Source organism: Schistocerca serialis, chromosome 3, assembly GCF_023864345.2.
Source record: "Schistocerca serialis cubense isolate TAMUIC-IGC-003099 chromosome 3, iqSchSeri2.2, whole genome shotgun sequence".
Classification (NCBI taxonomy): Eukaryota; Metazoa; Arthropoda; class Insecta; order Orthoptera; family Acrididae; genus Schistocerca; species Schistocerca serialis.
Window position 1 is genome coordinate 430,513,310 of NC_064640.1, and position 22,889 is coordinate 430,536,198.

At 37.0% G+C, this 22,889-nt stretch overlaps 1 protein-coding gene across 2 annotated transcripts in view; it reads right to left on the bottom strand.

The window, feature by feature from the left end:
* LOC126470311 (gamma-aminobutyric acid type B receptor subunit 1) overlaps positions 1-20,583 on the bottom strand; it is a 118,332-nt gene extending 97,749 nt beyond the window's left edge. For both annotated transcript variants that reach the window (XM_050098083.1, XM_050098082.1), the window contains exons 1-4: positions 20,341-20,583; positions 19,931-20,080; positions 18,788-18,886; positions 16,763-16,897 (exon numbers count right to left, since the gene is read on the bottom strand). In XM_050098083.1, coding sequence (XP_049954040.1) covers positions 16,763-16,897; positions 18,788-18,886; positions 19,931-20,080; positions 20,341-20,349 — 393 coding nt within the window. In that variant the 5' untranslated portion in view covers positions 20,350-20,583. The remainder of the gene's footprint in view (positions 1-16,762; positions 16,898-18,787; positions 18,887-19,930; positions 20,081-20,340) is intronic.
* Between the last annotated feature and the right edge of the window lie 2,306 nt (positions 20,584-22,889).

A 22,889-nucleotide genomic window follows, 5' to 3' on the forward strand; every position in this document is an offset into this window, starting at 1 on the left:
TCCCCGATTTGATCTTCACAATTCCCCGCACAGTTTTTGACTTTCTATGTGTCTTATTAAAATACCATATTTAGAAATGTTGCACTAGCAATTACTTTTTCATGTGTCCTCCTGAAATTCTATATACTCTACAAACTGTTGATTTGTGAATGTTTTCATTTTAGCAATTAGTCTTTTCATAGTTCTACAAAAACTTAATGCCAGCTGTAGTGCAAGAATTTAGCTTCGTGTTACATTGTCAAGTGAATCTTGACATCTATGGAAAGCACATCTTGAAATATCCCATAAAAATTAAAGAAAATGAATTACACACATCACTGGCATTTGTTAGGGGCTACCCTTCTACCCATGACTAATTACTTCGAATATTTACAAAGTTTATATAGTTTTCTGTAGATAAATTTCATTTATAGGTGAAGCATGCTTTTATTTCTTGCACCGACACTTACAGAATTTTGAGAACCAGAGCACTGTGGTCTGATGACCCAAAATCAATATCTTACTTCTACTTGTGTAGGTCCTACACTGAAAACATATTGTCTGTAAGACTATTATTCTTGCAGGTTCTTATATGTGAGGAAATACACTGAAGCTACATGAGAAATTTAGGAACTGATCTTTCAGCCTACTTCATCTACAGGATTTACATGGAAGCCCCCCCCCCCCAAACAAGTACAGTGATTCTTTCAGTAAACAGAATTTTGGTAGTGTTTCTAATTGAGTAACGACTACTTCCTGTATCTCCACAAGGTGGTCTGTATATTGTTACTGCTGACTTTTTCTTGCATTTCATACAACTGCACAGCTGTTTGAAAATATTTTTCCACATACAACGATTCAGCCTCACATCATCTACACCTGACACCTAATTTGATAAGATTATAAACATCTGCCATACCTGGTAATCTTTCTACAATACTAACCTGAAAACCCATACAGATGAGTGTAAATGCTGCTTAGTTTAAAATTTCTGCATCAGCACTCCATAATGCACATGCAGTCAGTATTGGCACCAGTCATTGCTACCCTAAGTTCAAAGAATTTCTTTCTAAGACATGGAATGTTTATGCTTAAAATCTGCATGTGATTAGGATGAGACTACATTTGTATTTACGTTACACAGTGTCATGTTCCGTCCTGTGTCCTGATGAGGTACCAAAATTCCTCGAGAACCACAGGTTTTGTGTGCTTCATGGGTCATTTAGTGCTGTGGTGAGTTGCTTACTACTGTTGCTGCTAATGTTTTTGATGCTGCCATTTCTGTTGTGGTAGTTGTTGGGGTGGTCATTGATTTTAATTGTTCTTGTCAATTTGAAGCTGCAAATTTTAGGCCTACCTTTGTTGTGCACATTGTCTTGTACTATCTATTTCATGCTTTATCACAAAAGCCAATAATTCATGAGAACAACATTTTAAGGTTGGCAAATTTATATGGACAACATTCAATTTCTCATTTATCTGCATCAATAAATTTTCTTGTCCTGTCTTATTCACACTGGCCTTTTCCGTTTCATATGACTCATGAGAGCCGCATACTGCATTTCCATAATCTACAGTAGAGACTGCTATAAAGAGGTTGCCACGGACCAAATTTGTGTTGCTGTCACAGTTTTGCACTTTATGTTTGAAGTTATTGACTTCACTTTTCTGAAAGGGTGAACTATCACGAAAAATTTTTGCACATTCAGTTCACTTTTTTCTTCTCATAGTTTTGTAATACTCATTTACAGAATAATTATAAACTCTAAATGATGTGTGTTCTTTACGCTTGGTAATTTGTCCTTACAGATATCATGTATTTTCTTCTTTTGCAAGAAAATACACATTTTTATGGAGATGTGTTCTGAATTTTTACCCCAGCCACAATCTTGTTCAGGCCAATGCTTTTTCATTACTGTCCTCTTGTCAGCCATATTTACATAAATCACATAACCCCATAATGATAAAATTAAGTTAACCAGGTATTTAAGCATGAATATGCTCAGTGTATACTTATTATAAAGATTTCTATAAAATGTATGTAAATACTGCAACCCCATTTATCGTGGTGCATGTTCTAGGTGTAATATTTGTTAATTAATGCTCTGTGAACGTACCGAGTACTACCATATAAAGCTCATACACGTAGTGCCAAAAACACATTTTTACCCAAGGTCTACCATCACAGCATTACCTAATTACAAATTTATTAATGTCTTTAAAATTATGTTATTTCTGAGTCCATCTACACAGAATGGGAAAATACCATTTTCTTATGTATACAACATGAATCATGTAAATATGGTAAACACAAGGATGATGATCTCTTCTCAGTAATAAATGTGCATTGATGTACTTCATGATGAGGCGCAGAATGGTGAACTATTTTAAAATAAATTTGTTTTTTTACAAAAACACAGAATGTACCCCTAAAATTGAATTGGTGTTTTAAGCAAATTGTATGTCATTACGGCTGTCATTTGAGAAATAACAATCCAAGCACAACATGTCATTTATAAAATACTGCAGGATGGTGGACACAAGTAAATAGAAGAAATGAATGTGCACAAGGGCAGTTACACACACAGTCTTTACTGTGTGCTTCTGTTGCATGCATCTATGTAGAGATGTAGATCTGTCATAAATGGCTATCCCATCACTGATACAGAAAAGGATTTTTCAATTGTTAGAGGATGTAGTAACATTTTCTTTGCCTCAACAAAAAATATTTGTTATATCCAGCTATTTTTTCTTCAATCTATGGCTCTCCTTTTCGAGAATGCAGATTTGTGGGGGTAAACGAGCTGCAAACACACACGTAACACACTTGAATCTGCTATTCAGTGCTTAGGAAACCATCTGAACAACTACAGCAGCATTATCTATACAAAACCCAAAAACAAATACCTTGTCAACACATTCAACGTGTGGCAAGATGTGCAACATTGCTCTGAAGACTAACTACCACATTCAGTGAGCTCTGATCTGCAGTCTCTTGATTCAGACATTACAGGCATAAGTGCTGGTCATAAGTTTCGAAAGTGTATGTGTCCATTTCAAATATTCGTATCTTCACATCCACTTAAAATTGGACACACATTTACTTGAACTTTTGACAATTTATACAACTGTTACTTGAAAAATTTATCAGTCTTCCAGAACCATCTTACACAGAATGATGATGTTCCCTCATATGCTTTCCAGTCAAAATTACAAGCCGGGCATTTCAGTACAGAGACTGATGCTGTTCTATCAGTAACAATGAACTTCTGCATTCTTTTAATTTGTTTAGTATTAAATCTCTAAAAACAGCATCCAATCTTGTTATTCCTATTTTTTATGTCAGTGCTAATCTCAAAAACAGCTCATGAAGGAACAGTTCTCTCAGGCAGAGTCCCTTTATATCTCAGTATGTTTGGCAGCCGGGAGGCTGTACACTATTTAGCATTTAGTGTCTACACCCACAGTTTTTTCACGTGTTGCTCATCTTGTGGTATTTTGAGTTTTCAGTCTTCCTTTTCATCCTGATGTGATATTTTCATTTAACATTTATTGAAGTTATCGATTTATGTGTAGTTGCCTGCAACACGTCAAACACATGCTTCTGTTTAAATATTTTAAAATTGGTAATATATTTAGCTCAGTGTAATACCATACTAACAAAGTATTTAGAAAAGCAAAATGGTTAGAACTCTTAACATTGCATGTTTTTGTATTCTTCAGGCACAGTTCCATGTTTTAATAACTGTCTATAGATATTTCCTCTGTCTTTAGTATGGATAGGGACTGTGATTGCTGTGTTCACATGTGAGTAGTGTTGGTGACCCTTCGCTCATAGCTCCAGGCAGTGCTGGCTTTGGTCATGCAGCTTGAGGCTGTTACCAGTGGGCATCGCTGTGGGGAGCCAGACGTGGGATCCAAGGGATGTCCAGCATGCCCCAAGTGCCCCCAATCAGTCCAATACTATGACCGCCCCAGGTACAATCTCCACTGAAGATGACCCCTCAGCCACGGTCAAGTGGGAGGTCATTCCAAGGTGTCGCAGACAGCAAGACGACAGCACGACTTTCCACGGGAGCCAATCTGAGAACTTCCTGGTCCGTCTCATGAACTAGTTTCAGGTGCTGTCTGTGTCTGATACACACTCTGAGCCAAATGCAGACACTTGTCAAGTTTTAGAGGAAGCCTCTTGGCCTGCACGATCCGAACAGTCAGAGGGTGGGGTTACTTGTTGTTGGGAGCTCAATCAGGTGCACAGTCAAGCCCCTTGGGGATATGGCTGCCAAGGAGGGGGGGAAAATCTAGCATGCACTGTGTGCATGGCAGGAAGAGTAATCTCAGATGTGGAATGGGTGCTTCCAGGTGTCATGAAGACCACATGGTGCAGTCAGCTGCTATGGGTGGCTCATGTCGATACCAACGATGTGTGCCACTTTGGGTCCAAAGAGATTCTCTCTGGTTTCAGGCGGCTATCTGAAATCGGCAAAGAGTGCCAGTCTTGCTTGTGAGGTGAAGGTGGAGCTCACCATCCATAACACCACCAACTGGACCAACTGCAGACATGTGATACAGAGCCAAGGGTCTGAATCGGAGGCTCACGAGGTTCTGTGACCATGTAGGCTGCAGATTCCTTGATTTGTGCCAGAGGGTGGATCTACATGAAGGGCCCCATCTAAAAGGATGCAGAGCAAACACAGGGTGTCTGTACACCTAGAAATGACTCATATTGTAGTTGTAAATTGTCACAGCTATATTGGGAAAGAACCAGAGTTGTTGACTCTAAATAATGAGAAGAGTGAAATCATTCACATATGTACTAAAAGGCATCTACCAAATTGTTGTTACACAATAAATCACACACATGTAACAATTCTGAATTCAGGCTAAAAACTAAGGGATTACAAATACAAATACCTTAAATTGGAACTATTACATAAATAATTTTGTTGGGAAAGTGAAACAATGCCTGGAATTTATTGGCAGAACACTCAAAAGGTGCTCTTTTTTAGTAGACTGGCTGCTCTATGCTTGTCTGTCCTCTTCTGGAATACCGCTGCGCAGTGTGGTATCCACATCAGATAGGATTGACAGAGGGCATCAACAAAGTGCTAATAAGGGCAGCTCGTTTTGTATAGGGGAGAGAGTGCTACCAGTATGACAGGAGAACTGAGTTGTCAATCATTAAAACAAAGGCATTTTTTGTTGCAGCAGGATCTTCTCATGAAATTTCAATCACCAACTTTCTCCTTCAAATGCTAAAATATTTTTTCGGCACCTAACTACACAGGAGAAATGATGATCATAAAATAAGACATCATGGTATGATTTTAGTATTCATTTTTCCCACGTGCCATTCAAGACTAGAATGATAGAGAAATAGCTTGAAGCTGGTTTGATGAACCCTTTGTCAAACAGTTAAATGAAATGGACAGCCTGTTTAGTCTTAAATTTTCTGGTGATTGCCTACAAAATCAAAAGCTGGTTTTTAGCAAAATATAAAAAAAAAAATATCATTGTGGAACATTAATGCTGTGTCTTTCACTTTTAGTACATATGCCTTCCCCAATTTTCAAACTAATTTTGGATTAAGACTACTATCCTCTAGTTTTGTGGCAGACACATTAAAACTTATCACGGCACCCTTGATACTTCCTTTAGTGATTTCTATTTTAGAAATCAATCTGAATGGTTTTCTGAGACTGTGTAAATCATAAGTCTCTAAATTCCACGTGAGATGCCAATTGTTTAGTTTCACAATATGAAGCATGAACAAAAATTGTGTAGTACACACAACGTATTGCATACTAACTGGATCTATCACTACTAATAGTAAATGCAATATCAAATATAATTACAACAATAATAGAAGGAAAACTGAATTTAATGTCAAATGTGTGTATTCAAAGTATTATGTAACAATCATTCTGTTCAACATGAAAGGACCAACAGCACAAAAAAACTGCAGTATCACAAAAATGTAACTGAGGTAACTAAAGAAATGTGTGATGCTTGAAGTATGTGCATTCTTTTGTCCTCTGAACCTTAGCACTTACCTGTAGGATATTTGGTTTCAATGTTATTTTATGTTGCTCAGGAATCAGGGTTCCTTAAAGCAAAGAGAGGCTTCATATCTACGTCATCATCAAGAGGATACTATGATGTGGTTTATCGATCTCTTATGACTCACGTTTGTCTGACTGTCTTTCACCGATTTCATATACGCAGAGAGGGTACGGGACATTTTTCATTATGAACTGGACCACACCTCTACTCATATACAACAGTTAACTTCAATGATCATTTGGTCCCCACTGATGTCTTACATTTTCATGCCCCTACCTGCAATCAAAAGCATGCATCACATTGAAGAAAGCTCCACCATTCTAGCCTTGAACAAGCCAATCAGGACAAACGACTGCTGTGCTGTATGGATGATGATGATGAAGTTTGATTTGTGGGGCATTCAACTGCGCAGTTATCAGTACCCATACAAATTCCCAACCTTTGCTCAGCCCAATCTCGCCACTTTTATGAATGATGATGAGGACAACACAAACACCCAGTCATCTCAAGGTAGGTGAAAATCCCTGACCCCACCGGGAATCGAACCCAGGACCCCATGCTCGGGACGCGAGTACGCTACCGCAATACCACGAGCTGCAGACATGTGCTGTATGGAGGGGTGTGGTGTCAGTAAACTACTATCCCACCTATTGTCAGCTTTGCAGATCTTTGAGCTGATACTTCTCATTCAAGCAACTCCTCAATTATCATCACACGGCTGAGTGGACCCTGGTCCAGTCCTCTCACTAACGACAAATCCCTCGCAGTGTTGGGAATAGAACCCAGAGCCTCCACATGGCTGTCAGCCATGCTGACCACTCAGCTATGGAGGAGGACACACACAACTGAAAGTGTGCTTAAACAATAATGTTGCTTTTTATTTACATGCACAAATTATTCATGATGTCTTTAAACAACAATGCCATTTGCAAACAATATTACAGAGCTGCCAACATTAACTAAAAATGTTTGTATATGGCCAACAGCAATGGCCCGTGTGGCATAGCTCAGGTTACATCCACTTTTGATGACTGGCTAATGCAGTAAATGAAATTCTAATTGAAATAATCCTACAACTTCATAAACATGGACTTTAGTTGCAGAGTTACACAGCAGAACTATACTGATAGTCTAGGAAGGATTAAGATGCATTAAATAACCAAAATGTAATTATTTAGTCTTCAGGATCTCACTTATAAGAGTTCACAGAATCTTACAGTCAGACACTTACAAACTTCTACACAAATTTCTGTATAAGAATTATTTTTACCCACAACAAAAAGGAGAAAAACTAACCTTCTGAAATAAAATATGTTGCAGAAATTTATTACACACTGGCATTATTAACACCATATTTACCCTAGTATAAAATGACACTGAATATAACATGGCTCTCTCTTTTTTAAGAGGCTCCTTGAGAAGAAAATTTATTTTTTAACATATTCTGACTAATCAAATTTATTTTGATGTTAGGTATCCACCTAAAACATTACCATTACATCTATTCTAAACTTACACCAGTTCTTGGATGTCTCCATTTTGATAATACAAAGCTTAACAGAATACACAAAAAGAAATGGTTTATATTAATTTTTATCTTCACTACCTCTTTCATTTAGCCTGTCATTTGTGGTACCACTATTTTTAATCATCATCCTAACAGGGCAACTGAGAAACTTATATCTTCATTGTCACAGGTATTTGGCTGGTTCTTCCAAATATAATGTGATCTTTTTAAAAAAGAAAAAAAAAGGAGAAAAAAAGACAGCAGATTTCACTTTTATACTGATGTGAGAATGTTACAATGTGTTTTGCAACAAAAACATATTGTCTGCCTACTGCTCCCTCATTACCTGTGTAGAACCAGCAGCTGACACACACTGTTTTGTTTCTGTGATACCTCATGGTGAGCATCAACAACATTACTGCATGAAACACACAAGTATGCCACTGCCCCAGTCTACAATTTTAGTGTCTCCTGCAGAAATGTATGTTAATGTTGAATATTTGGCCAATTTTAAAGTCAATTTGATTCAGACTACAACTAGATTCAGGCAAACTGCAGTTTAAACATGGCAGATGTTCATAAAAAGCCAGTGCATGCAGTATACATTCCTATGGTTGGCAGCAAGATGAAATAGGTTGCCCCTTGCCATTCACTTCCCCACACTCAGTTCTCAGCTAAGCTCATGTCACTGTTCCCCCTCCAAGCCTTCAATAGTGCTGTGCTTGAGCAACAATCCTCTAACTTTCACTTGTCCTATGATCTAATGCCATCTGTTGGTACCATTTCCAAAACAGGTCTTCCCGCTATAATTTATTCTTGCAGTAATAAGTCCGTTTACTGCAATTTGTTTTGTTCGTTACACATTTAATTCTAGATTAATTGTCTTTCTTGTTTTGTCTAAATGTCACCGTCTTGTTCTAAAGCTGATTAAACGCTGGTAACATTTTCCCCGAGTATTCTAATACGTGAATAACCAAATTTTCATTTGCAATGCAGTTCATAAATCATTACTTTCTCATTGTTGTTGTTGTGGTCTTCAGTCCTGAGACTGGTTTGATGCAGCTCTCCATGCTACTCTATTCTGTGCAAGCTTCTTCATCTCCCACTACCTACTGCAACCTACATCCTTCTGAATCTGCTTAGTGTATTCATCTCTTTGTCTCACTCTACGATTTTTACCCTCTGCCCTCCAATGCTAAATCTGTGATCCCTTGATGCCTCAAAACATGTCCTACCAACCGATCCCTTCTTCTAGTCAAGTTGTGCCCCAAACTTCTCTTCTCCCCAATCCTATTCAATACCTCCTCATTAGTTATGTGATCTACCCAACTTATCTTCAGCTTTCTTCTGTAGCACCACATTTCGAAAGCTTCTATTCTCTTCTTGTCCAAACTGGTTATCGTCCATGTTTCACTTCCATACATGGCTACACTCCATACAAATACTTTCAGAAACGACTTCCTGACACTTAAATCTATACTCGATGTTAACAAATTTCTCTTCTTCAGAAACGATTTCCTTGCCATTGCCAGTCTACATTTTATATCCTCTCTACTTCGACCATCATCAGTTATTTTACTCCCTAAATAACAAAACTCCTTTACTACTTTAAGTGTCTCATTTCCTAATCTAATCCCCTCAGCATCACCAGATTTAATTTGACTACATTCCATTATCCTCGTTTTGCTTTTGTTGATGTTCATCTTATATCCTCCATTCAAGACACTGTCCATTCCGTTCAACTGCTCTTCCAAGTCCTTTGCTGTCTCCGACAGAATTACAATGTCATCGGCAAACCTCAAAGTTTTTACTTCTTCTCCATGAATTTTAATACCTACTCCGAATTTTTCTTTTGTTTCCTTTACTGCTTGCTCAATATACAGATTGAATAACATCGGGGAGAGGCTACAACCCTGTCTCACTCCTTTCCCAACCACTGCTTCCCTTTCATGCCCCCTCGACTCTTATAGCTGCCATCTGGTTTCTGTACAAATTGTAAATAGCCTTTCGCTCCCTGTATTTTACCCCTGCCACCTTCAGAATTTGAAAGAGAGTATTCCAGTCAACATTGTCAAAAGCTTTCTCTAAGTCTACAAATGCTAGAAATGTAGGTTTGCCTTTCCTTAATCTTTCTTCTAAGTCGTAAGGTCAGTATTGCCTCACGTGTTCCAATATTTGTACGGAATCCTAGCTGATCTTCCCCGAGGTTGGCTTCTACCAGTTTTTCCATTCGTCTGTAAAGAATTCGTGTTAGTATTTTGCAGCTGTGACTTATTAAACTGATTGTTCAGTAATTTTCACATCTGTCAACACCTGCTTTCTTTGGGATTGGAATTATTATATTCTTCTTGAAGTCTGAGGGTATTTTGCCTGTCTCATACATCTTGCTCACCAGATGGTAGAGTTTTGTCAGGACTGGCTCTCCCAAGGCCGTCAGTAGTTCTAATGGAATGTTGTCTACTCCCGGGGCCTTGTTTCGACTCAGGTCTTTCAGTGCTCTGTCAAACTCTTCACACAGTATTGTATCTCCCATTTCATCTTCATCTACATTCTCTTCCATTTCCAGAATATTGTCCTCAAGTACGTCACCCTTGTATAGACCCTCTATATACTCCTTCCACCTTTCTGCCTTCCCTTCTTTGCTTAGAACTGGGTTGCCATCTGAGCTCTTGATATTCATACAAGTGGTTCTCTTTTCTCCAAAGGTCTCTTTAATTTTTCTGTAGGCAGTATCTATCTTACCCCTAGTGAGACAAGCCTCTACATCCTTACATTTGTCCTCTAGCCACCCCTGCCTAGCCATTCTGCACTTCCTGTCGATCTCATTTTTGAGACGTTTGTATTCCTTTTTGCCTGCTTCATTTACTGCATTTTTATATTTTCTCCTTTCATCAATTAAATTCAATATTTCTTCTGTTACCCAAGGATTTCTATTAGCCCTCGTCTTTTTACCTACTTGATCCTCTGCTGCCTTCACTACTTCATCCCTCAGAGCTACCCATTCGTCTTCTACTGTATTTCTTTTCCCCATTCCTGTCAATTGTTCCCTTATGCTCTCCCTGAAACTCTCTACAACCTCTGGTTCTTTCCGTTTATCCAGGTCCCATCTCCTTAAATTCCCACCTTTTTGTAGTTTCTTCAGTTTCAATCTGCAGTTCATAACCAATAGATTGTGGTCAGAATCCACATCTGCCCCTGGAAATGTCTTACAATTTAAAACCTGGTTCCTAAATCTCTGTCTTACCATTATATAATCTATCTGATACCTTTTAGTATCTCCAGGATTCTTCCAGGTATACAACCTTCTTTTATGGTTCTTGAACCAAGTGTTAGCTATGATTAAGTTATGATCTGTGCAAAATTCTACAAGGTGGCTTCCTCTTTCATTTCTTCCCCCCAATCCATATTCACCTACTATGTTTCCTTCTCTCCCTTTTCCTACTGATGAATTCCAGTCACCCATGACTATTAAATTTTCGTCTCCCTTCACTACCTGAAGAATTTCTTTTATCTCATCATACATTTCATCAATTTCTTCATCATATGCAGAGCTAGTTGGCATATAAACTTGTATTACTGTAGTAGGCATGGGCTTTGTGTCTATCTTGGCCACAATAATGCGTTCACTATGCTGTTTGTAGTAGCTAACCCGCACTCCTATTTTTTTTTATTCATTATTAAACCTACTCCTGCATTACGTCTATTTGATTTTGTATTTATAACCCTGTAATCACCTGACCAAAAGTCTTGTTCCTCCTGCCACCGAACTTCACTAATTCCCACTATATTTAACTTCAACCTATCCATTTCCCTTTTTAAATTTTCTAACCTACCTGCCCGATTAAGGGATCTGACATTCCACGCTCCGATCCGTAGAACGCCAGTTTTTTTCTCCTGATAACGACGTCCTCTTGAGTAGTCCCCGCCCGGAGATCCGAATGGGGAACTATTTTACCTCCGGAATATTTTACCCAAGAGGATGCCATCATCATTAATCATACAGTAAAGCTGCATGTCTTCGGGAAAATTTACGGCTGTAGTTTCCTCTTACTTTCAGCCGTTCGCAGTACCAGCACAGCAAGGCCGTTTTGGTTAATGTTACAAGGCCAGATCAGTCAATCATCTACTACTGAAAAGGCTGCTGCCCCTCTTCAGGAACCACATGTTTGTCTGGCCTCTCAACAGTTACCCCTCCGTTGTGGTTGCACCTACGGTACGGCCATCTGTATCGCTGAGGCACGCAAGCCTCCCCACCAACGGCAAGGTCCATGGATACTGACTACAGTTCATAATCATGTAATGGTTTTTGGAGGACAAGATTTTTGCCTTTGGATGTTACCTTTACTTAAAAAGCAGCATAAATGTATGTATATGGTTACTGTACTTTTATGAGAACTATTGCAAACCCATTCAAATACTACAGAAGTTTGTAGGTTGATACAATTTATTGCTGTTTCCTCCTGTGCTTCATAAAATAGTCAAGTTTTTAAGCAGAGTAGTAGATTGTTGCTGTACCCAGTTCATAGTTTCTGGCATATCCATCTGTTGAACTAGTGCCCCAAGTCAAATGTCACACAACTGATCAAACAAGATTGATAATGTATTAAGTGTATCTGCATTTTGGAAAATCTCGAGTCTATTCAAACGAACATATTGTTTGCTAAGCTCTACCCTTCAGAACACTTCAAAATAAATTTGTACAATACCTCAATAGCCAAAGCTTTATCTGTAAATGTAAGAGGAAAATTATGTAAAAACATTTACCTCAGCAACAATAGTTTAATCTGCAAATACAAGATGACCTCATATTTTTCGAATGACAAATTTGGGAAGAAACCTCATTTTATATAATTGGAGAAAAGGGGTATATGAAGATAATTCTAAACATATGTGCCTTGACTTTTTAAAAAGTCAGACAACAGTTATTTTCTCATCCTCAACTGGGACGTTTCACTACATACAACAGACAAAGTTACTAGAAGTATCAGTTCTGTTTCACCCACTATATCAAACCCAGCCTTAATAAACTCAGTATTGAACACACATTTTCTCACCTATACTCAACATGGTATCGCAAACATAATACAAAACCCACTCTTTCCAGGGTCCCAGTTTGTCGGTCGAGAGCGTAGCTATTTTGCAAATGTTCTTTCTGAATACATTTACACAGTTCCTCTCTTTCTGTCCATATGACAGTTGATAAAAATCTTCTTTCAAAACATTCCATTATCACAAAACTGTGAAAACTAACTTCAGAATTTTATGGTTCATTTTGCTGTCTGTTAAATCCCTGTAGTGAAAAAACCTTAAGGTATGATTTTAATGTTACTGAAGTCCTCTGCGACTACCTCACTTCTGTAGATAGCCAATACAATTAACAATTTTCCTGGATCTTGTGAAACCTGTGAAGGCTTTCACTGGTGCCCTGTTTGTAAAGTAATACCAGAGCAGAAACATGACCACTGGAGACGAACCATTTAAAAAAAAAGTTTGTGTCTTGCACAACAGTTTTGCCAATAGAGCAGTAAACATAAGGAAGTAACTTGGAAAGGTGTATATTACTTTTTGCTATTCCACTCATTTTCATGACAAGTCACATCCTTGACATGATGGTATTTGTATTTGCATAATAAATATTCAGTCATATTAATCATTCAACAGTACAGTATTTTGTTTTGGGACTCTCTCAGTACTGACTGACAGTGTCACATACATTTTTCAACATGTGGATGATACTGCAAACACAAACATAAAACTTAACAGATAGAAACAAATAGTGCACCACTGATTATAAAAACTGATCTCTCAAAAAGTGAAGGTTAGGAAAAATTTTGTCTACTCCCTGATGGATCTTACCTTCACTGAACTTGATCCACATTTGTATTGAGTTACAAGCATACATTTAATGTTAATTACCAAAAATTCAGTTGTACTTTCCAAAACCTATTACACTCTTTGCTGCTACAGATGCGCTCTCTGCATTCCATGCTCATGGCAGCTTTCATTACGACTGTATTACTTACCAAATGCTGGTGCCTGTGCTGATGGATGGCATTACAGCCGATATGAAATACTTATATGGATTTTTGGAAACTTAGTTGAAAAAAAAAAATAGATTTTTGCACATCTTACAGTCTGATATCTCTGCACAATAAATAACTGAATTTCTTTTCACTGTGTGCCATAGTTCCTAAGATTTTGCAGAGGTAAAAGCACACGCTGTAACCTTTCCATATGGTTGACTTTAATTCATACATTGCAGTGAATGAAACAGACAAGATATTGGAACTTTACTTAAAACAGAGCAGAATGATACCTCATTTCGTTCTCGAGTTATTGGGTTTTATATCCAACAGAGGTTGTGAAAGGGGCACTCTTTCACGAACTTGCGCATTGCAAATAATGTCATAACTATCATCACATCTCAAATGATTCAAGATATTGAATTTAGGTTTTTTGCAAATGATAGCACACAATGAGATATATATGTTGCATGATAAATAAATATTCTAAACTTTTTATTGAACGACATATGGAAGTAAGTCATCCGCAGCAGTAAGAGGTCAGCAGCTCAGGATGCATACAGATGTCTGTAGCACTGTAGGAAAACACAAGCTGCATGCATATACATGTACACAACGCCCAGAGTAGCAAAAGGGTTAAGAGACACTTCAATATTCTGCAAGAGCAATTTTCATTGTCTGATGTCTATCTTACAACACAGTTATTAAGTAATTCTGCTTTGGGTGCTGCGTGTGTTAGTGGATCAGAGTGTACAATAATGATGATCAGGTTCAGCAGTCTAGCACTAATACAGTGTTTCCAACAGACACCCAATGAAATCTAAGACTTCAAATGGTCATCAAATCTGAAGAGGCAGTCCAAACCATTATCCACCTCAATTTTTTCTGGAAAACCCAGAGGACATCTAAGGAATTTGATATTGCCCAGACCATGTAGTGCTCTGAGCATGTATCAACATAAATGTCCTATCCCATATTTCTTGTGCTACCTACATCAGCCATCCAATGGCTTAATTTTAAGTACTGATCCCATGACAATTACACTGCCAACAACTGATATGTATAACTGTATCCAAACTTATGTTTAGTAAAACTTTTACAGAAAAGTATCAAAAATTAATACTGAAAATAATAATCCCTTAGCACATAGAAATGATAAAAACAAACTAACACCACCTACTAAAAAACTGTCACAACAAGTGGTGTTGCTTTAAAACATTTTATATTTAGTGATATGTTTACTCTGATATTCTGTGCAGCTCCAGTTCAAGAGATATTGTAATTAACTGTGCTATTTTTTTTTGACATGTTCCTCAATTTACTTGTATAGAATGGACCTTTTCCTAAGGCTTTCCTCTTGAATTGCTTTTGTTTTTCCTCTCCTTAACTATGGAGACTGATAGCAAAAGCTAAAGAAATAATACGTACTTATGTACCTGCCATGTTCGTAAACTTTTGTCTTCGGGAAGAGGTCCCACTCGTATTTGTCCTCGCATCTCTTTTTAGAATAAAATAGTATTAAGCTATATAAAGACTATCTGACCTTAGATCAGAATAAATGAATACAGAAACTTAGTGAAACTAGAAACTAACCTCATCTGTCAATATGAACAAAACAATGACAACCTACGCCAAACACAAATCTCAAAATATTACCCTTCACAATGAGTTAAGTAAATTATTTTCCACAATAATTTCATTTTATTCAATAAAGTACTATGCAACATATTTGAAACAAAAGTGAGTATTAATATGAACACTATAAACAAACTTATTAATGGTACTGACAAAGGAACAACTTTAGTACGGAGAGCAAAGATATTTTCAATTTAACCTTGTAGAAAAAGAATTTTTCAACTTTATACAGAAGCAAAATAAAGAATAGTATTTTGTATGGTTCAATATGTTGTCCCTTTTAGTTCATTTCTTTATTAATCACACACATTACTTCGCTGTTCTAAGATGTCAGTTAAATAATGTGAACAAGACTTGGAAAGAAGTAAATGCATTTTCATAAAAATCTCTTCTTTGGAGAATTCATTACAAAAATCACAGTGTATACAGTTCTGGGGTGCTACAAATTGGTATATACCCCAGTTAAAATAGTTTGATATTCACTATATCTCTGTCACCAGTACCATTTTGGTATGGTCATCTTTTGTGAGTAGTTATCACATTAACAGTGCTGTCACATTTTATACTATTCAGCAAAGCACTTATTTTTATCACCTACAATAAAGTAATAATAGCACAGTGCTGACAAAACTTAAAAATATTTCAGCAGAGTATGTTCCTTCATCAGGGGTAATACAATAGGGCATGAGGAAAAAATAAAAAATTATATTTTCCTAGAAGTAATTTTATAATTCCATCTGCAAACATTGGTCACATAGTCTTGGAAGATGAAATCTGGGTACATGGCATAACTATTTATCATGCTCCCAGTTTCACCATGCCCAACTACTATAATTGCAGAGACTTCACAGTTGACTGTATAAACAGAGTCAACTTTTAGATAGGGTTCATGGGTACTCTACATACAGCATCTGTGTACAAACTCTACTTTCAGAATAAAAATTGAAGGGACACTCACACAAACTCCATACAGAGGCATTAACGTCAAACATAGCTCAATTTTTCAGAGAAGGCATATATAAATTGTTAGTGAGATTTTTTTATTATAAATAATACATCCATTTTCAATTCTCCTGCTCAATTTCATGGATAACGCATGCCACAGAGGACTATAAGCAGCAAAAAATCCACCCAACTTTTATTTAAATTCAAATGTTGTGTAGACCCTACTGCTGTGGGAAAAACTGGAAGGGGGAGGGGGGGGAAGGGAATTACATCCATGAGTATACTGTAGCATAATATTCAAGTATTCCGGAGAAGTTCGCACTTCAGAAATAAAAATTATATTGTAAGAACAATAAAGACTCGTGGACAAAGATTGGTATGTAAATATTAGCCGACCTTGGTTTCGCAGTGAGAGAAATTCATACCACTAATATGCATTTCCATTCACAATAAGGCAAACAACAGTCCACAGTTTCAAATGAAAAAGGTATCACTGTGCGAAAACACTGAAATACCTACTACTTACAGAAAATATGCTGAACGTGGCCACTATTCCTCTGCAGACTAAGAATTTGTATAGAAATTTTGTCAACAATGAAAATGTACTCACTACTACAAGGTTCCACATTTTTGCAGCTTCTGCAACAGTTGTGCATACTGTGCTGCAGCCAGCTAGAAGCATCACCTTCTGGGGATTATTGTACAACAAGTTGTACATGACTGATGCTCCCAAGCCAGGTTCACACTGCAACACAGAAAGTATTCCCATAAAAATTACATGATCAGCAGAGAAACTTATCAAGAGAGGCAGAATTAAAAGAAAATAATAAATTTTGGATGTGCACTGAAAACTGCCATTATTAGTGGGGGGAAACAATTCTGTTAGAGAGAGAGAGAGAGAGAGAGAGAGAGAGAGAGAGAGAGAGAGAGAGAGAGAGGGGGGGGGGGGGATGTAATGTAGCCTATGTATAGAAAATTACTTCAGCTACAAATGTTTTAGAATGGATGACAAAATGCAATGCAAAATAACAAAAAATGTTCATTTACAGATTTTGGGAGATTTCCACTAACAGGGGCATTTTATTTTACTTTTTTATTTAGCCATCCAATGAACTGAAGGTGATACATGTTGTATCATTACATACAGGCATTGACATTAATTATAGACTAACAATTTACTACAACTTAGTGCATTTATAACACAGATTACAGCCTAATACATTTATGATTTTGTACACTGTATTTAGCTCTTTTTCCCAGTACATGAATATTTCCCTTGCATTTAAATTTACATACATAAATTTTTATTTGACTGGTGGTTACTTCTTATCACATTGTTGAGTGTTCTTTGCAATACTCAGTAAATTCATTTACCAAATAAAATTGATATTTCTCCATTATTTCTCTGGCTGTGTTCTAAAAATATTAATATTTATTTTGCTGGTACTGTTCAGAAGGCAAGTGAATAGATACATCCCCACATATGTCTCACTTCTCTCATAGCAACTTATTCTGTGTTGGATTGCTTACAGTTTCCAACAGTTTGTTTCACGTTGATGAACCTCTTTATTTATCTTAAGATGATGTTCTTAGCCTCTGCAATTATTTTATAAAAAATGGTTCAAATGGCTCTGAGCACTATGGGACTTAACATCTATGGTCATCAGTCCCCAAGAACTACTTAAACCTAACCAACCTAAGGACATCACACAACACCCAGTCGTCATGAGGCAGAGAAAATCCCTGACCCCGCCGGGAATCGAACCTGGTAACCCGGGCGTGGGAAACGAGAACGCTACCGCACGACCACGAGATGCGGACTATTATTTTATATACCTAAATATCTGTTACTGTTAAAATGTTTGGACTAAATTTTGATCTGCAGCCTGTTCGTTGTTTTACATTGGTCATTATGCATATAGCCCTTTTCTGTACGATGTGTACCTTCCTCAGTACTGACCTTTCCCACAGTTCTTTTCCTAATGACATTGATTCAAAGTGGGTAAATTAAAATATTTTGAGAACTAATTGTTACAGTTTTGGCTAACTTCTATAGTGCATAGCAGCCTGATTTAAATGTACTGCTTACGCTGTTGACGTACTCTGTCCAATTTATCATCAATATGGAAACAAATTTTACACATGGCACTTGTTCAAGTCTGTAGTCCTTAATTTTTTTAAGATTATCTCATTATTTTGGTCAACTGTTTTTACAGCTCATGATTTTTCTAAATTTATTATCAGTTTATTATTTCTGAACCCATTTTCTAGTCTGCATAATACACTTTCTGCTTCAAGTGTAGCCTCTTCTACATCCATTTCCTTAATTAAAATGTCTGTCACCTGCAAATAGTATTGAACTACTCTGGTAGTTCATTAATATAGACCAATAACAGCAGTGAGATAGTATCAGCTATTATTCAAAAATGATCATGAATGTCTTTGCCTTTCAGATGGTAGTTATATAGATCTACTGACCACAATAACTGCTTTAAAATTGTCACTCTGTTTCCACGAAAATAGTTTTTCTATTTTAACTATAACATTTATTTGCAACCAGCTAATGGTGACAATTGTTCAGACAATAGTTTTGTACCATGATTTTAAACATAAATTATACTGTATGGGTGCTTACCTCACTGTCATTCCAATGTAATTTGAGTGTGAATCCTGGCAGTAGGTCTGGTCTTGCATTTACATCTTCCAGGGCAAGATTAGCAGCTGGTTCACATGCCTACAAAGAAATACAAGTCTTCAATTTAAAGAAAGTAGAAGTCTACAGTAGCCAATTCAGTCTAAAATATCTTGCACTTAAAATCAATCTTTTAAATGTGAAAACAGATTTACAACACATCCAATATACATAGAACACATCCAAACACACAACAATCACCACAGATTATGTAACAGACACCTTAGAAGTAAAAATGAAGGGAGATGCTTTCAACCCTGCACTGCAATCCTGTAACAGACTGCTACATCATTGTTTCAGTTATAAAACAGGGCAATTATTCAGAAAAATACTAATTAAAACTCATTTTGCAAAACTGAGTCCCATTAAACAGTTTCCAAACCTACAACTTGATACTATCAGCTACCAATTATGCTGTGACTATCTGAGAAAGAAAAACTGTTTTAGAAATTATGACAAACACCCTTTTCAAATGCATGCACAGCAAAAGTTACCTAGTTAGACATTACTAGCCCACATTCAATATTCTCTATCTCTCAAAAAAGCACACACACAGTAATATGTCTATACCTTCAACAATGACATCTAATAATTCACAAACAAAATATTTTGAAAGTTGGGTCTGTTGAAGGCTTCTCTCTGTTGAGACATAGCATTCAGTGTCAGTAACATCAGCATCTTCATCTCTCTTAAAAATTGCATGACTGTTAGTTCATCTATATTACACATTCACTCTTCATATTAAGTCACAGATTAACTAACTAGTTTCTCTCCCGTTAAGATTGTGCTTAAACGCACAACTTGGCAACTCAAATGACCTGAAATCATAAGGGGGGAAAATACTAACTAGGTTAAAGCGTTGGAGGTTTCCCATTTATGCATTTCAATTTGACTGGTGCACCTTCCCAAACTGCACAGCCTGGTAGCAGAAATAAATGTGAGAGCCTGGATATGACCACACTGTTCTCAATCGGCCTGTGTGGATCAGTGGCAGTTTTATACTTCCCTAACTTAACTGGATACAAAAATCACAGGAAACAATACACTACTCACACATTAACAATACTTTTTCATAATGCGTGTTACCTGACCACCCTGCCAGCCACCTTTTCCTCCAATAGGAAATATTCCTCCTATGTGTAGCACATTGTCGTCATTCTCGATATGTGCCGCTGAGTAACAACAGGTGACAACAGCAAATATGATTAAACTCCATATCTTAACAGATGGAAAAACCTGAAAAATTAAAATTATATCAAGATACCAACAGAAAGACTACATGCTAAAATGATGAAAACTAATTCTATTCCGAATAAAGCACACCTGTCGTTACAAATATAAGCCAACATCTTGAAAACTAGTTCTATTTCCAAAAAAGTACAAATGTCGCTACAACTATATGTCAACATCTTGGTATATAAAAGAAACTTCCTTGTCAGTTTGTTCACACGTATTGTAACTGTATTACATGATAACTATCACAAAATGTTACTTACTTGAGGCATTGCAAATTCTACACGGCGCCAACCAAATCCCACATATTGATCGACGTTTAAGAAAACAGCAAACACCACGCACTAGCAGACGAACTCCACCTTAGCGTGACGTCTTTGCTTATAATTACCTCAGGTCGATGCGCAGCAACAAATAGAGGTCGAGACACTATTGTGTTTCAAATTCAGTTGGCAATAAAGAAAGTAAACGTTTTCACATTAATCTCAAAATGTAGCTTGCCATTTGGCGCCAACAAAACGTCGTGCATCAAATGATGTGAACTTTCGATATGACAAGAAGGGTCGTAATCTTTCGATCCACAAGAACAGCTCAGGTCAGTCATTATCAACTCTTCATTCGAAACGTTAAGTTTCAGAAACAGTTTTTGTAACAGTTATACTTCATCTAGTATAACAATATTGCAGGGAATATAGGGTTTGTGACAGTACGGTGTTGTACTATCTGAGGCATTATATCGCAATACGTCTGAAATTATAGCTAATTATACTGTTCTTGGGACCACTGAATAGTCAATATGATTATCTAGAGGCATAAGAAATCAATAAAATATCCAAGGCCATATCAGCGAATGAAAAAACCGAATACAAGTACAAAACACATATAAAGCGTCTTAACAAGTATAATCGAACGTCACCAGTCCAATAGCGTGTAAATGCCCCATATTTTCTGGCTTTATCCCAGTCTTGGTTTCAAAATGATAGCTGCATCAATGGGGGATTTTCATTCACATATTATGAAGCATTACAACGCGTTGCAGTTATAACAGCGCTGAACGGCCACTTAACACACAGAACAATTCTGAGAACAAGACCTTAATATGCCTTATACACCCGACATATAGGGGATGCTCTTTGCAGGACAAACTGTCCTACACAAAATATGTACAGGTCTAGAGACAGCTAAAAAAAATAAAAAAAACACCTGTGAAATATTGAAGAACGTGATGTAAGTTTGGCCCTTGGTGTACTATAGAAAAAAATGTAATGCAAGCTTTTACTGATCGAGTTACAGATATAACATACATCGTAATCAAATAAATACTACATTTTCGCATCAGATCTTTTCAACATCAAAGTAAGTACCGCTAAAAGATACCATTAACAAATTAGCTCGACGTCCTGGAATTTGAAGATGTACACGAGGGTGGTTATTATGCTACTAAAGATGTATTAGCACATCTTTTTGACAGAAATACTGTAACACAGAATTAGAGATCAATTACCGCTACTGGTTGTAAGAGTAGGGCTGTCAAGAAAAAGAAACACTAAATACCGAAAGCACATTTATTGAACAAAATGAAAGTACAATCAGAGCTGAACTGTTTGCTACATCAGAGCAAAATTCATATATATGTAGAACTGTCAAGTAAATTACAAAGTACCATAAATAGGCAAGTTTCACAAACAGATAATCATAGTGCGTGAGAATGGAACCAATAACTTTCCCATTGCAACCAGCATCTAAAACCGCTAAACCACGGCGAATACTGCAGATTAACTGGTATTTCTCCTCCTCCGTCCCGCAGAACAGTGACAAGAAAAGAGAAGCGCAAAGTGGCACTATCTTTCGCGGATGGAAATAGCTCCTTGCATGTGCATCCAGTGCGCTTCTTTCCTCGACAAGGCACAAATACATTCTATTTCAAAGATGGGTTTCGATAGTCCAGTCAACCAATGAGAACCAAGTTACAATCAGCTAATGGAAGCGTGCGGCGCGAATCGACCGGAAATTAACTTCTGACTTTTACAAAACATTTATGTGATAGTGAATGATTGGAGAAACGAAAGAAATATTCGCCACGTGACGGCTGGGAGCTGCAAAAGCCACAAATCGTACCAGTTCAGTGAACCGTGAAACTTTGTGTGCTGCCTGCTTTTATCCCCACAAAGCTATGATTCACCTTGACATTTAATATTTCATGTTCATTAATTTTGTAATGTGGAATTCATTGAATCTGTGAATAATTGCACGCCAGTGAAATACGAAATGAGTATTAACACCCCCACAAAACCAAGGTTCGCCATGAAATTTTATATTTTGTGTTTGCACGCCTAATTTGAATTTATACGGTGGAAGTCACTAAAACCTTGGATATAGAGTGGTTGCAGTGTTGCGCGTGGTTTTTTACGTAACTCGTAGTGAAACTTTTGAATTTGTGCCCTCTGTGGCTTTGGTCAATTTTCTAAAAAGCTAATGGTAAAAAATAGTGATATTATCCTTACTTACAACTGGTAGTGAAATGTATGTTAATGCTAAAAACTACCAGGTATTTAGATAAGTAATTCCGATCTATTACTTAACTCAAATCCAATCGGAGTACAACCAATATTTGATTTATTGATACATTTTTAAACATTTTCCGTGCAGTTGATGTCATTTTACATAGCTACATAATAAATCATACAACTTTTAACATGTTCAAGGAATATATAAGGTTTATCCTGGAGACATTCAGCTGTCATTAAATATAAATGCATCATGCAGAATGACAAAAGGAGAAACAGTCTGTGTAACACTCTGCACATGCTGA